This window comes from Peromyscus californicus, unplaced genomic scaffold, assembly GCF_007827085.1.
Source record: "Peromyscus californicus insignis strain IS unplaced genomic scaffold, ASM782708v3 Scaffold_4__1_contigs__length_199733344, whole genome shotgun sequence".
Classification (NCBI taxonomy): Eukaryota; Metazoa; Chordata; class Mammalia; order Rodentia; family Cricetidae; genus Peromyscus; species Peromyscus californicus.
In genome coordinates this window covers 199,242,272-199,258,501 of record NW_026294562.1, presented here as the reverse complement: position 1 = coordinate 199,258,501, position 16,230 = coordinate 199,242,272, and the positions used below count along the sequence as shown (strand labels likewise).

Genomic DNA, 16,230 nt, shown 5'->3' with positions numbered 1-16,230 from the left:
GTCTCTGTCTTGGATTTCCCACTTATCTATAACCTGACTCATCATGGGCCAGAGCAGCTTCTTTATTAACCAATCATAGTAACACATATTCACAGCATACATAAAGGCCATCCCACAGCACTTCCCCTTTCCTGTCTTATGAAAAAGGAAGGTTATACTATAGGAAACTTTAACTTTAACAATGTAAAATTACATATAGCATACAGTTATCAAGCAAGAATCACAGTTACAATATCTAGTCCATTTATATTTGGCAAAATTAAATGAATTTTTCTATCATCTATCCTATTTTTGTGAGTCTAAGGTTCATATCTAATTTATCTTTTATCATTAATTAAGGAAAATTGCAACTATCTAATCTTCAACTCTATCAAATACCCCAGAAGGATATAATATTACCTAAGTAAACAGGAAATGCATTGTAAGCAACTTTCAACATTCTGGAAATGATAAAAAAGGGGAAATGTAGTGATATATTGTGTACCCTAATAAACTTGTCTGGGTATCAGAGGACAGAGCTAGTCACTAGATTAGACACAGAGACCAGACAGTAGTGGCACGCACCCTTAGTCCTATGACTCCAGATGCAGAGATCCTTATGGATCTCAGTCCAAGGCTATACTGGAAACAGAGCCAGGCCATGATGGCACACACATTTAGTCCCAGTACTAAGAAGCACACATGCATTTAATCCCAGGAAGAGACATGACTAGGTGGAGAAAGGTATATAAGGCATGAGGAAACAGGAATTAGAGCAGATCAGCTAAGACCCTTTCAGTGAGGACTATGCTCTATATAATTAAGCTTCTGATTCACATATATGTTTGACCATGAATAATAAATAAGACACCAAGATGCCTTGGAATTAGTAATGACATGGCTTTTCATTAGGCATCTGAAAAAATGGGAAAAATAAAATTTAACCTGTACAAGTTATTAGAAGCAAAGTTATTAGAACAGGCATCTCAGAAAATAAGCCTTGTATTTAAGAAGTGCCTCACTAGCCTTCCTGTTCAATTCGTGGACAAAGAGCAACTTTGTCATTATTCGCACATTGGTTTAATGGAAGCTGAATACTTTATGTAATCTATCATGGGGCCTTAGGGGGGCCCCACCGAATATTTCATGGTCTAATAAATTATGGTGTAGAAACAAACATACTTTTAGTCTTTCTCAGCAGTATGGGTTTACTGTTTCCTTACACAGGAGGACATATAATATTTCCTTATAAAGAGTAATACTTATTACCTGTGGTAATCTGAATGTAATTGACCCCCTTATAATCTTATAGGGAGTAGCACTATTATGAGTTATAGCTGTGTTTGCAATAGGTATGTCCTTGTTGGAGTTGGTGTGTCACTGTGGGGTTGGGCTTTGTGGTCTCATTATATGCTCAAACCATGTCCAGTGTTCAAGTCCATTCCCTATTGTCTGCATGTCTAGATATATAATGCCCTGTTCCTTCTCCAGCACCATGTCTGCCTGCACACTACCATGTTGCACCATGATGATAATGGACAAAACCTCTGAAAATGTAAGCCACCTCAATTAAATGTTTTTTCTTTATTAATATTGCCATGGTCCAGTGCTGTGGGATGGTCTGTATGTCAAATGTGTTGCTGATTGGTCAATAAATAAATCACTGATTGGCCAGTGGCCAGGGAGGAAGTATAGGCGGGACAAGGAGGAGAATAAAGCTGGGAAGTGGAAGGTTGAGAGAGAGACACTGCCAGTCGCCATGATGACAAACAGCATGTGAAGATGCCAGTAAGCCACTGTGTGCCTGGCCCACAGTCAGGACAAATCTATCTCCCCTGCCAGTCCTGCAGCTGCTCAGACCCAACCAAGTAAACACAGAGACTTACATTGGTTGCAAACTGTATGGCCATGGCAGGCTTCTTGCTAACTTTTCTTACAGCTTAAATGAATCCATTTCTATAAATCTATACCTTGCCACGTGGCTCGTGGCTTACCGGCATCTTCACATGCTGTTTGTAATCGTGATGGGTGGCAGTGTCTTTCTCTCTGCCTTCTACTTCCCAGCTTTATTCTCCTCCTTGTCCCGCCTATGCTTCCTGCCTGGCCACTGGCCAATCAGTGATTTATTTATTTACCAATCAGCAACAGTCCAGGTGTCTCTTCACAGCAATAGAAACCCTGTCTAAGGCAGCACATGATTCATTACCCTTTAGAGAGGAAATATTATGAGAAACACTGCTAACTTCACTGTTGATAGAATCACATTAAATATAGGCTTGTGTAATTGCTCTTGTGATATTAGTCGAAATTCTAGTAATCTACTATGGTCATTTTTTATTTCCTATAACATACAATAACAGCTATTTCACTCATTGTGCTAATAGCACAATAACTGATAGCATAATTCTGTGTCAACAACCTTCTTTTATTTTTTGATCCCAGTAAAATTAAAAATAAAGTGGTACTCCAAAAAATTCAATACAATACTTGGAAATTTTCTAACTATTTTAGAAAAGACATTTTTAAAATTTCATTGGGTAGTTGGTAGCTTGAATATTTGCTTTAAAGAGTATTGTTACAGCTTCCACATTTGGAGTCTTAGCATTAAAACAAACTGCCCAGCCAGGTGGTGGTGGTGGATATGCTTTTAATCCCAGCACTTGGGAGGCAGAGCCAGGTGGATCTCTGTGAGTTTGAGGCCAGCCTGGTCTACAGATCAAGATCAAGGAGAGGCACCAAAACTACGTAGAGAAACCCTGCCTCGAAAAACTGAAAACAAACAAACAAACAAATATCATAATTTATAAATAAAGTAGTTAAAATGTTTCTAAATTAGAAAAAGTTTAAGAAAAATAGATACTGATTTCATAGAATAATGAATTCCCATGGTGGAGGAAAACACCCTGGGAATGTAAACAATATAAAAATTTTCCCACTTCCCGTTATCTTGATATTTATGTAAATATAAAGACAATTGTTTGGAAGCTCCCTCTTATGTAGAAAACTGCTCAGCTTGGAATATTTAGCCCATGTTATATCATGAAATGTTTACTGGAATTATTACAAAATATTCAACATATATTATTCATTATACTATAGACTGTGAGTTTTAGGCCAACTTGAGATTTCCTTTGTGTCAAACAAAAAACAAAATTGTATTCAACTTTATTTGTGAGTGAGTGTGTGTGTGTGTGTGTGTGTGTGTGTGTGTGTGTGTGTGTGTGTGTGTGTTTCATTGAGAAATGTATTACTGTCATATTCCCTACGTAGACAAATCTGGCTTGAATTCAAGGAGATCTGACTGGCTATCCTACTTTGCTATATCCATTTCCATGAATTATTTGACAGAGACCAGTGGCTGACACCTGAAATTAAGAACTATTATCCTGAACCTCAGGACCTCCGCTCAGGTTTAAGCTGGGAAACTTGAGTGTATTTCAAAAAGGATTTCAGGATGAGTCAATACAAATCAAAGTTGCAATTTTATTTTGAGATAGGGTCTCTCTATGTATCTCTGACTGTCCTTGAACTCAGAATGTGGACAAGGTTGGCCCCAAATTCCCAGAACTCTGCCTGCCTCTGCCAACCAAGAATTGGAATGAAAGGTGTGTGCCATATCATTCAATTGTAATAATTGGATAATGATAATAATAATAAATAAATTTATTATTTATTTACTTATGACTGTTTGTATGTATGTGCTCACTTCTGTGTGGGAAGGTGTGTGTGTCATGGCTTGGGTGTAGAAGTCAGAGAACAATTTTGGGTGCCGGCCCTTTCCCTTCAGCATGTTTGAGACAGGGTCTCTAGTTTGCTATCACATGTAAATAGGCTTGCAGGATTTCTTCTGTCTACCTTTTATTTTACCTTAAAAACACTGGATTATAGGCATGCATGGCTGCAACTGTTTTTGTTTGTTTGTTTTTTGGGGTTTTTTGTTTGTTTGTTAGTTTTTTGGGTTTCTCTGTGTGTAGCTTTGTGCCTTCCCTGGAACTCACTCTGTAGCCCAGGCTGACCTCAAATTCACAGAGATCTGCCTGCCTCTGCCTCCCAAGTGCTGGGATTAAAGGCATGCACCACCCCCGCATGGCAACTATCTTTATAATGTAGAAGTAAAGGGATAGTTAGTTGCAAGGTGATTACTTTCTCTGTTATATCATTTTCACAGCCCCAAAGTTTATTAAGTAGAGCTTTTTGGACTGAGTCTGTTTTGAGTTACAGTCTCACTTTCTAATCTGTTCTGCCTTGGAACATACTATGTGGTAGATAGGCTAGGCCTGGTTCTTGCAGAGATCTATCTGCCTCTGCCTCTTGTGACCATACCTAGGTAAAATGAGATGCTTGTCATAGATTTAGCACAGATATTAGTAGAAAGAAAGAATTGTGGGAAAGTGTGGTCTTGTGAAGGAGAGCCACACTTAAGAATTGATACAGGGCCTTGTTCCAGTTTTGGTTACTCTGTAAGTTCCATTTCAGTGAATATTTAGGCAGCCCCTCACTCCCTATGCTTGTGTGTATCTCTCTTCTTAGTGTCTCTCTGTCTTTCTTTCTCTCTTTTTCTTTGGTAACAAGATTATCAGTCAGTTCCTGAGGAGGCTTGTGTGGGGTTCTGATTTAATAAGGTAAAAGCATGGGTCAGAAGAGTTCTGCACGGTGCCTTACTCTACATGAGGTTCATAATTCTGCCCTGGCAATCCTCAGAAAATTGTTGCTTACATCTGGGGAAGGAATAAGTCCATACTCAAAAGGTTTTATATACTTTGGCCTCCAACATGGTTCATTGATACTTGATATACCACTAAAAAAGGAACATTTTCTCTATCTACACAGGAAATTTTATTAGTTTTGTGTGATGGTTAATACTGATTTTTCAACCTGATAAGATCTAGAATCAGCCAAGTGACACTCCTTCAGAGTGACCTGTAAGGATTATGTTCTTATTATGTCACCAGCCTGCGATGGTGTCCCAGCCTAAAAAGCGGGCGTGCCCTTCCAAGGCTCTCTCCCCAGGCTTATCTAAATGATGTTATTTTCTGGGGTGTGCATATGAGAGATTAGTTTGTTTATTAAGTTCATTGAAATGAGAAGCCTCTTCTTCCTTTCAGAAATGATATCACCAATTAATTCCATGGTTTTGTTACTGTATTATGTAATAATGACTAACATTTATCACTCTGGATCCTGACTGAGGATACAGTGTGATCAACCACCATTACCTGCCACTGTGGTTGCTTTTATAAACCTTCTTTTTACTCACTTTTAAAATTTTACCTTTTGTGTGTCTACATGTTCATACCATGATACTCTGTAATGTTGAATAAGAAGTCACCCAAGCCAGTCATGGTGTCCCAACCCTCTGATCACAGAACATCCAAGGCAGAGGATGGAGTTTTAAGGGTTTCAACATCATCCAAGGACTGAGTGTACAAAGGATTATGGAGGCAGGTCTTCAGGAACAGGTGAGACTATGATGGGCCAAGGCAACTGTAATGTGGGACACTGAGGCAAGAGGCCAGGTAATATTTACTATGGACTGAGATCTATAAAGTACACTCACAGCACAGCAAGGTAGACACTGCTGCTGATCCAGCTGGTCTCTCTCTACCAGCAGCCTGATCTTACAATCCAAAGCAAAAGCTTCCAAGCTCCCTACCAGAGCCATGATATTCAGCTTCATTTGCAACCCAAAAGGGGAGTGAATAGAGAAGGTTGTGGGGTCAGATAAGGCCTGGAATAAGTCAGAAAGGGAATTTATGTGCTCATAATATATTCATATACGTGGTTAAGTGAAACGTTACAAGACTATCATAAATGTGCTCAAAATCTACAATCTTACAGGTGGTTAGGTAAATGACTCTGTAAGTCACTCAAATAAAACTCCCTCTATTTTCCTGTGTCACCATATACTGGCAGGGTGGGGTAACTTTGGTGGGAGCCAGGAAATCTGTCTCAAAGCTACTTTGCACCTGGTATGCAAAAATCCCTTTGTTCTGAGTCAATTGCTCAGGAATGCCATTTGGGCTGTGATAGAAAGGAGGGTCTGTGCTTCATTTGCACAAGAAACAAGACTATGCCTAGGATGCTAGGCAGAGAAGTTCTTGGAAGCACACATAGCATACAAGAAAATCATTGTAGAAACTGGCTAATATATATACAAAAGATAAAATATCACCAAGACCTCTTAAGCCATGGCTTGACCTTTGGAAAAGTCCTTGACCATTCCAAGTAATCGTGTTTCTCATAATACCAAATTCCATTACACTTTCCTGTGGCTTGTGGCAATGAACCCTGTAGATGTAACCAACTGTCTTATTAAATTAAAAACACAGAGCCAATACAGAGATGAAAGCCAAGAGGTCAGAGCAATAGCTAAGAGCTAAAAACCTTACCCTTCACTGTCATGGTGGTCCTACCTCTCCGAAAGAGACCTACTTCCTGGGTCTGTCTTTTTTTTTATAGAGTTTCTGTTCTGCCTTCTCATTGGTTGTAAACCCAACCACATGACCTCCTAGTCACTTCCTATCTGTACAGACCTCCAGGTCTTCTATGGTTGGTATTGAGATTAAAGGCACGTGTCTCCAAAGCTGGCTGTATCCTTCAACACATAGAGATCTACCTAGCTCTGCCTACCAAGTGCTGGGATTAAAGGCATGCACCACCACTGACCAGCTTTTGCTGTGGCTTGCTAATAGCTCTGACACCCAGGCAACTTTATTTATTATCACACAAATCACATTTCAATACAAATAAAATATCACTATAGAACCCAAAAGAAAGTAAGGATGACAGCATATGTGGAATGCAAAGTCTGTCTAGGCTGTCTTCCCTTTGAGCATTAGCCATGCATAGTATCAATAAAGTGATTCTTTGATTCTTTGTTAATCTTGTAAGTGTGTGGAGTAATTTCTCCCTTGGATAGCATATTAAATCTAGAACAGCTGCATTTTCAGCCTTTTAGAAAAAATGTTTCTCAGATAAGCTCTCCTATGTTGACTCGGGTGGCCTTGATTCCAGCCTGTTGCTCTCCTGGGCAATGACCTCGCTGTCCTCTATATTACACCTTCCACATTCTTAAATTAAATAACTTTACCACCTCAGAGTTTTAAAATTATCCATTTATGTCATGTAGTCGACTCTCCATTACAGTCACAGGAAAAGGATTTGCATGTGGAACTAGGCTTCTGCCTTCAGATCAGATGAAGAGGAATAGTTTATGTTGTACACTGCAGGGGGAAATAGGGCAGTTGATCAACTGCTGGAATCACCATTATGAATAAGGTCCTGGTTGTGTGAGGAGGAGTGATTTTAGAATTTCCCAGCCTTTTTAATCCATATTATGTGAATGAACACCAGATCGGTGAGGTACAGTTTGTGATTATTAATTTAAGCCAAGGAATATTGAATTTCACAACAGGGAACTCTCCAATGCAGATATGTTCAACCCTGTTTGACACAGTTAAATCAGCAAAAAAGGACTGAGAAACAGGCCATTTGATTGTAATTTTTTTGTATCTGATTACTGACCTCAGCTGCCAACATGTGCCTATGGGAAAGGTCAGTCTACATCTTATTAATGGCATTTCCTCTACTATGTTAGAATCTAGTCTTTTCCAATGACAATATAGGTAAGTTTTTTATTTTAAGAATAAATTGCTGTGGGATGGTCTTTATGTCAAGTGTGTTGCTGATTGGTCAATAAATAAATCACTGATTGGAAAGAGGCCAGGCAGGAAGTATAGGTGGGACAAGGAGGAGAATAAAGCTGGAAAGTGGAGGGCTGAGTCAGAGAGAGACACTGCCAGCCGCCAAGATGACAAACAGCATGTGAAGATGCCGGTAAGCCACGAGCCATGTGGCAAAGTATAGATTTATAGAAATGGATTAACTTAAGCTGTAAGAACAGTAAGCAAGAAGCCTGCTATGGGCCATACAGTCTCTGTGTTTACTTGGTCGGGTCTGAGCAGCTGTGGGACTGGCAGGTGAGAGAGATTTGTCCTGACTGTGGGCCAGACAGGAAAACTCTAGCTACAATAAATTATATTTATCATTTTATAAAGTCAATTATTGGTATCACGTTTTAAAATTTTATTTTCTTTAAATGCATTGCTGCTCTATTTTCTGTTTGTTTCTGTTCTCCAATATTTCTCAGTCATTAATAATATCATTGCTTCTTTTCTCTAGTGCTATTGATTATTTATATCTGTGTAGAGTAATGTCTTCTGTAGCTTCGACTTGCCTCCTGGTATAAAATTGAGAATTGCTTTGAACACCTAATCCTGCCTCTGCTGTCCAGTGCTGAGAAGACAGTCATGTGACTTCCAGGCTGGGACTTTACGAGCTAATGGGTGTCCTCCAATCACTCTGGCTTTTATTGGGCTCCTACAAAAGAAGAAGGACCTTTGCAAAAATTGAGGTCATCAAACAACTTTGAATCTGGTGTAGTGTGACAGTGCAGAAATGGAGAGGCAGAAAGAAGGATGAAAGATATCTTCATTGCTGGTCCTTGACTAGTCCATGAGAAGGAAAATTAGACTAGTGAATGAGTGTCCTCCACTATCTCTGGCCTTTACTGGGCACTTACAGATGAAGAGAGGGACCTGAGCAAGGACTGAGTTCCCTGATAACACTGAAGCAGGTGCAGTGACAGTGCAGACAGGGAGGGGCAGGCAGGAGGGTGAGGGCATTCCTGATATGACAGCAGTGGAGATTAGCAATGAGGAATCATGTCATCAATTTTAGGTGATCAAAAGTGTCCAACTGGTCATGTGTTGGGACCCACAGACCAGGGCAATAAAGAATCTGGATAAAGGACTGACCTTATTGTGAAACCAAATCACTGCCCTTACACTAGTTCAACCAAAATTGAAAGTCTGGGTAAAATGTTGTGGCCCTTACTCACAGGACTGGATTTTCCTGGTTTAAGATGTCCAGCCTGAGAAGAAAGGTATGAGAAATCCTCTCAAACAAATCCCTGGAGCACATGGCCATGAAGCCTGTTTCAACTTTTCAAAAGGATTCTTTGACATTATAACTACATCATGTCCACAGTGTCTTTCCTGCCTACAGGCCCTTTCTTGATCCCTCATTGTTTTCTAATTGATGGGCTCTTTTTGCTTTAACAACAGTTACTGTTTGAATGTGACCTATGTTTGGCTACAGGACTTCCCAGCTATGAGGCAATGGGTGGCTGCACTGGACATTGAATGTGTAGTGGGATATTCACCTAAAGACCCTGTTCCTTTGCAAGAGAAACAGAAAGTGCTCTGGGAGACTGGAACAATTTCTTCTAAAATAAAAATTCCCCAGATTAGGACCCTGTCTGTCCATAGTGTAGAAGGGCAGAGCTGGGAAGGCCTGTGCTGTCTGAGTCCTTTAATTACCTAGTAGGGGAGCTGCTAATGTCCTGAGGCCCAGCTGGGTGAGTTTAGATAATGTGGGGCTCTGGGAAGGCCTTGCAATTAGTAGTAGCAGTGGGAGGTAAGCTGCAGGTTCTTTCCAGGATTCTCCTCTGGTTCTGATGTAAGTAGCTGTGAGGGAAACCACAAGCCTTGTCATGGGGAATATGGAGGCCACTGACCCTAAACCTGGAGGAGCACTTCTATTGAGCTGTCAGAGCTGTTGGAACCGGGATGCACTGTGAGTCAGAATGTGATTGGTTCTCTTGGTCAATTTGGTGAACTAGGCAATAATCTTTCTCTTCTGAGCATTCTTGGATGTGGATTCCCTGGAGAGGAGGGGACTCTGTCACCCTGGTTATGGAAGGGCATAATGCTTGAAATATGTGTGTCCAGTGTGCACACATAGGCATTTATTTTGATGTGCAGTCGGAAGACAGATTTGAAAACTGATGCTTCTGGTTTCTAGAAGTTCTGAGCATTGCTTTCTACTTTCAAATTTGTCTTATAAATGTGACAAATAGTTTAGAAAGTGGTAGAAAGGAAATGGTTAGAATCATCCTTTAGAAATATGTGATTGGAATGTTTTTAAATTTCTGATATACGGTTCACCGGATTTCAGGGTAGTTTAGTTCCGGGGTGAAAAGAAGTTCTGAGCTGCCAAGATACTTCAAGTGTGCTGGTGTTGGGCAGACGCATTTTCTCTGACAATTAGACATTCCATTTCTTCTCTGTAGGAAACTTGTTCCCTCTAACAGGTACGGTATATAATCTATCATATCTTTTAGTTTATGGCAAGAAATGTCTGTAAGTCCTTTTTTATGTGTCACTTAATTGTCTGGGTCTAGGGGAGGAACATCCTCTGGTGGGTTTCTCAGTGACTGTTGCCCCCAGTCTGACCCTCCTCTAAGATAGTTACAACCCTGTCATCCTCTCAGAAAAGTGTCCCAAGAGCAAAGAAAAGAGTCAGAGACACCCCCCACCACACACACACACACACACACACACACACACACACACACACACACACTGTTCGGAGTCCTACACAACACCAACCTAGACAATCATAACATAATGCATAAGACCTGCCATAGATCCATGGAGGCACCATGATTGCTGCTTCATGTTCTGAGAGCTACTATGATTCCTGCTTAGAGTTGATTCTCTGGGCTATGTTCTGTGTCCTTGACCCTTCGGGCTCCTACAGTGCCTCCTCCTCCCATCTTCAGCAGGGTTCCCACAGCTCCAGCTACTGTTTTATGAGGATATTTGCATCTGCTTCAATCAGCTGCTGGAAGAATCCCCTCTGATGACAGTTTGGCTAGGCACCATTCTCTGATTATTCTAGAATATAGTTAGGAATCATTTCATTGACTTTTTTCTTTTGGTAGATTGTATTTTCCCTAATTTGCTGAGCCATTCAACATTCAGTTCCTGTTCATCCAGGCCGTGTTAGGCATGGGCTCCCTCTTGTGGCTAGTCCTCATTTTACACCAGTCATTCATTGGCAATTACACAAGCTTTAAACTGCTATTGCCCCAGCATACCTTGCAGACACACCACTGTGGGTCAGTGCCACTGTTTGTTGAGGCACAGGAGTGTGGGTTCACTCGGATCCATGGAAAGAAGACCCAGAGGCATCTTAAGAATGAATCTAGCCTTTCATTGCTGCAGGGGAGATCCAGCCTGGAAGGACTGAAGTACTTTCTTTTCACCTAAGGCATTTTTATTTCTCTCTATTATAGTTTAGCCAACTCATTTCCATATGCTCAAAATAATCTGAAAGGAGCTCCCAAAGATACAATGCCAAGTGCAAATTCCTTGATTTCTCAGGTACCATGGTTTTTGAGGTTTCCTGATCCAAGTTTTGCATAGGCTTTGTATCCTTAGGAGACTCTCACACAAGAATCACATAGGGCAGCTAGAGAAACAACAGGTAATGTTTAAAGGATGGATTAGGGCTAGGTGCTATGTTCTGGAGCCAGGCCAGGTGTGGCTCAGCAGGAATGCAGACACAGGTCAATGATTGTGTGATTGGGTTGGTGTCCCAGTCCTACCACTGGGATCCATCCTTGTGTGGCTAAAGAAGATGGCCAATCCAGGTTTTGCCCTCCTTTCGCTCCTCCCAATTCTTCTACTGCTCCCCTCTTCACCAGATCCACTCCTCCTCAATTTTCCTTCGGAATAGAGCAGATATCCCAGGGATATCAACAGAACCCTCTATAACAAGTTACAATTAGAATAGGCACAAACCATCACATCAAGGCTGGATGAGGCAACCTAGTAAGAGGAAAGTGTTTCAAGACCAGGCAAGAGAGTCAGAGACACCCCCACCCCAATCACTCCCACTGCTAGGAGTTGCACAAAGATACCAAGCTACACGATGATAACATATATGCAGAAGACCTGATGCAGACCCCTGCAGGCTCCGTGATTCCTCTTTTCATCTCTATGAGCCCCTGTGAGCCCTGCTTAGTGATTTTGTGGGCTGTGTTCGCCTGTGATCTTCTTTTAGTTATGAAAATATTTTACTATGAATTTTTTTGAAGATACTCTCTGGGTCTTTGAGCTGAGGTTTTTCTATTTCTGTTCCTATTATTCTTAAGTTTGGTCTTTTAATAGTGTACGAAATTTCCTGGATGTTATGTTTCAGGAAATTTTTAGATTTAACATTTTCTTTCATTGATATTCCATCTCTTCTATCATACCTTCAAAACCTGAAATTCTCTGTTCCATGTCTTTTTTTTTTTTTTTTTTTTTTTTTGGTGAATCTTGCCTCTGTAGTTCCCGTTCAAATACCTAGATTTTCATTTCTAGAATTCCTTCAGTTTGCATTGTTTTGCATTAATTCTATTTCAATTTTCAGGTCTTGAACAGATTTATTTATTTCTATCAACTGTTTGCTTGTTTTTTTGGTTTTTGTTTTCCTTAAGGGATTTGTTAATTTTCTCCAATATTTCATTTATCCTTTTCCTGCTTCCTTTAAGGGATTAATTTCCTTCCTGTTTAAGGACTTCTATCATCTTTATGAAGTTGGTCTTAACTTAATTGTGCTTCAACTGTGTTGAAATATTCAGGGCTTGCAGTAGTAGGATAGCTGGAATCTGGTAGTGATATATTGCTCTTGCTGTTGTTGATTGTATTCTTAGGATGGTATCGAGGTATCTGGATTTGAGTTGACTGTGTTTATGTGCCAGTTTCTCAGTTTGTCTTTGTTAGATGGGTGTTTTGTTCCTTGGTTTCTATGTGCTCTCTGGTCTTGTGGTCTGTGTGGCCTATGGATGAACAGGGGTTCTCAAGCCAAGTAGGGGGCTGGAAATCTTGCAGTAGGTGTGGCACTTTTTCTTGCAGGGAGTATCTGCTCAAGTTTCAGATCGACCAAAGGGAAAAAAAGGGGGAGAGTTTGTTGGTTGTGTAGAGGGGGGACTGAGAGAGTGGGGGTCTGTGGACAGTTGGCCTACATGGACATCTGTCAGATGGTGTGTCTTTTGTTTGAGCAAGTAGTCTCCACCCAAGATGGAGGATCCAAAGCATAGATTTGGAGGGAGGTGGGATTGGGGGTAGTGTTGAGAGTTATTGAAAGAATGGAGGAGATCCACAGGTGAGCAGCCTATGTGGAATTCTGATGGCTGGCATGGCCTCTTGTCCAGCAGGGAGGCTTTGCCTCAGATTGCCTACTTATTCTACTAGATGATTGGCTTGTACTTGAGTATAAGATATCCATGTGATTTGGGGGTAGGGACAAGCTGGAGGCTTGTAATGGGATTTTGTCTGTGGGAATGTAGGGAGTGTAGAAATTTCATGGGCTGCTGGCTGCCTACCTGTTCTTCTGGCTGGTGTGAAATGGACATCAGCAGGGGATGTCTGCCTTATTGGGGAGCTGCAATACAGAATATTCCTCTTTTTCTAAATGGAAATATATCCTGTGCCATTGTGTGTTGGAAGTCCTTCATTTGTTTCTTGATTTTACAAGATGTGACAGTCAAGGGTCAGAAGAGACTTTGGACATTTGCACAGTTTGGACTGTTACAGATTGTGAGGATCATTGAACTTAGACTTAATGAATTTTCATTTTTTCCCTTTGCATTTATTCTTCTATCATACAATATGTCCTCACTCCAACCTCACCTTGCTCCACTTCCTCCAGTGCCCTCTTCCACAAATCCCCATTTCCTCAGATCCACTGCTCCTCTGTTGCCCTTCAGAAAAGAGTAGGCCTCACAGGGATATTAAACAAATACATCAGAACAAGATGCAAGGCTGGACAAAGTAACCCAATAAAAGGAAAAGAGTCCCATTTGCTTAAAAATGAGCCAGAACACCACGACTCCTACAGTTAGGACTCCCATAAACATTCCAAGCTAAAGAACCATAGCACTTATGCAGAGGACCTGGGATAGAGCCATGCATGCTCCACAATTGACACTTCAGTTTCTCTGAGCCCCTATGAACCCTGTTTTGTTGATTCTGTGGGTCATATTCTCCTGGTTTCCTCAACCACACTGGATCCAACAGTACTCACACCCTCCTTGCACAGGATTCTCAGAGTTCAGGGTAATGTTCGAGTAGGGATCTCTGCATGTGCTCCCATCAGCCACTGCAGGAAACCTCTTCAGTGACAATTGGGATAGGCACCAGTCTATGATTATAGTAGAATATAGTTATGAATCATTCCATTGATTTTTTTTTTTGATTGGATGTATTTGGTACTACCTTAGTTCTCTGAGTCATCCAAGTTTTGGTTGCTGGCCATCCATGCAGTGTCACACATGATCTTCCTCTCAGAGCATGGGCATCAAGTTAGATCAGTCATTGGTTGTCCACTACAGAATCTCTCAGCCACCATTGCCCCAGCATATGTAGCAGGCAGGAAAAATGTGGGTCTAATATTTTATGGCTGGCTTGGTATCCCAGTCCCACCACTGGGAGCCTAATGTGTTTACAGAAGATGGCTGGTTCAGCTTCCATATTCTTAATTACTAGGAATTCTCACTAGGGTCATCCTAATAGCTTCCAGGAAGTTTTTGCTGCACTGTTTCCACGTCTCCTGCTAAGAGGTCCCCTATTGCATTCATGTCTCATTGTCTTCTCCCATTCTGTCCATTCCTTACTCACCTGATCCTTCCTGTTCCCATCCCAACCTGCCTCCAGTGCACACATATAGATGTAACCAAACTTCTTATTAAATAAGAAACACAGAACCAATGCAAAGAAGAAAAACCAAGAGGTCAGAGCTAAGAGCTGAAACCTTACCCTTCCTCCTGCGGTGGTCCTACCTCTCCAAACCAGAGCTACCCCTATGTTAAAGTCTTTATATAGAGTTCCTGTTCTGCCTTCTCATTGGTTGTAAACCCAACCACATGACCGCCTCATCACGGCCTGTCTGTATAGGCCTCCAGGTTTTCTATGATTGGTATTGAAATTAAAGGCATGTGTATCCAATGCTGGCTGTATCCCTGAACACACAGAGACTTACCTAGCTCTGCCTACCAAGTGCTGGGATTACAAGCACATGCCATCACTGCCCTGCTTTCCTATGGCTTGCTAATAGCTCTGACCCCCGGGCAACTCTATTTATTAACATACAAATAACATTTTAATACAAATAAAATATCACCATACACACATAATCTACTTCATCTATTTCCTTCCTAGTGGAGAGCCATGCATCTCCCCTAGAGATGTTTTTGTTACTTAGCCTCTCTGCATCTATGGAGTGTACTGTGATTAACTGTGGTTACTGTGATTGTACTTTATTTAACTACTAATATCCACTTATACATTAGTATACATACCACATTTGTCTATGTGCTTCTGGGTTGCCTCACTCAGGATAATAAAGAACTCAAGGAACTAGACAACAACAAACCAAATAATCCAATTATATTGGTCTATAGCTCTAAACAGAATTCTCAGTAGAGGAATCTAAAGTGGCTGAGAGGCACTTGAAAAAAATTTTCAATATTCTTTGCCTTGGGTAAATGCATATCAAAACTACTTTGAGGTTTCTTCTCATATCTGTCAAAATGGTTAAGATCAAAAAGACAAGTGACAGCTAGTGCTGGCCAGGACATGGAGGAAGGAGATTCATTGCTGTTGCAAGTGCAAACTTGTATAGCCACTGTGGAAGTCATTATGCAATGATCAGAAAATAGGGAGTCAATCTCCCTCAACACCCAGCTATATCACTCTTGAGCATATACCCAAAAGATATGTCTCCATCCTCCAACAAAGACACTTCCTCAACTATGTTCATAGTGGCTTTATCCATAATAGCCCAATACTGTCATGTCTGTTAGAGATTGTTGTGATTGATGATTGATGTCAGAAGGCTCCTCCACTTAGGGTGATGGGAAGGCTCCTCCACCAATGGTGACAATATCCCTAAGAAAGTGTGCCTGGGCTAAAAAGTAGAGCTAGCTGAGCATGAGACACTGATTAGGCAAGAAAGAGAGCTAGGAACAATCTTGGCCCATGGGTTTTGCCTTCAATTGTTAGCTTCATTTTCTATCCTAATCTTCCAAAATGATGGAGTATGATCTGACATAATCAGCCAAATAAATGCATTCATTGCCTGAGATATTTTTGTGTATGTGTTACAGGATTTAATCACAGAAGGATAAAAGTAAGTTATAAAAAAAATGGAACAAAAAGTTACTTTGTTGCTAGGTAGAACCTGGGAGTGTTGTCTTTTGGAAGAATGTGGAAGATATCAAGACATTAGGTGGCAAAAGCCATAGAAAGTTGTACATAGAACTTAACTGTCTGTTCTTTCAGGACCAGGAAATTGGAATGTTAAGAGGAATGGCAGTAAGTGTAGTTTGAGATCATAGGATCTCAGTTGGAAATAAGTAGA

The 16,230-nt window shown here is 40.9% G+C and overlaps 1 protein-coding gene across 1 annotated transcript in view; it reads left to right on the top strand.

The window, feature by feature from the left end:
• The window catches only part of LOC128125281 (zinc finger protein 431-like), a 29,959-nt gene that overhangs the window by 4,411 nt on the left and 9,318 nt on the right, over window positions 1-16,230 (top strand). The window contains exon 3 of the mRNA XM_052762534.1: window positions 1,471-1,534. Within this exon, the coding sequence (XP_052618494.1) occupies window positions 1,475-1,534 (60 nt within the window). The 5' untranslated portion in view covers window positions 1,471-1,474. The remainder of the gene's footprint in view (window positions 1-1,470; window positions 1,535-16,230) is intronic.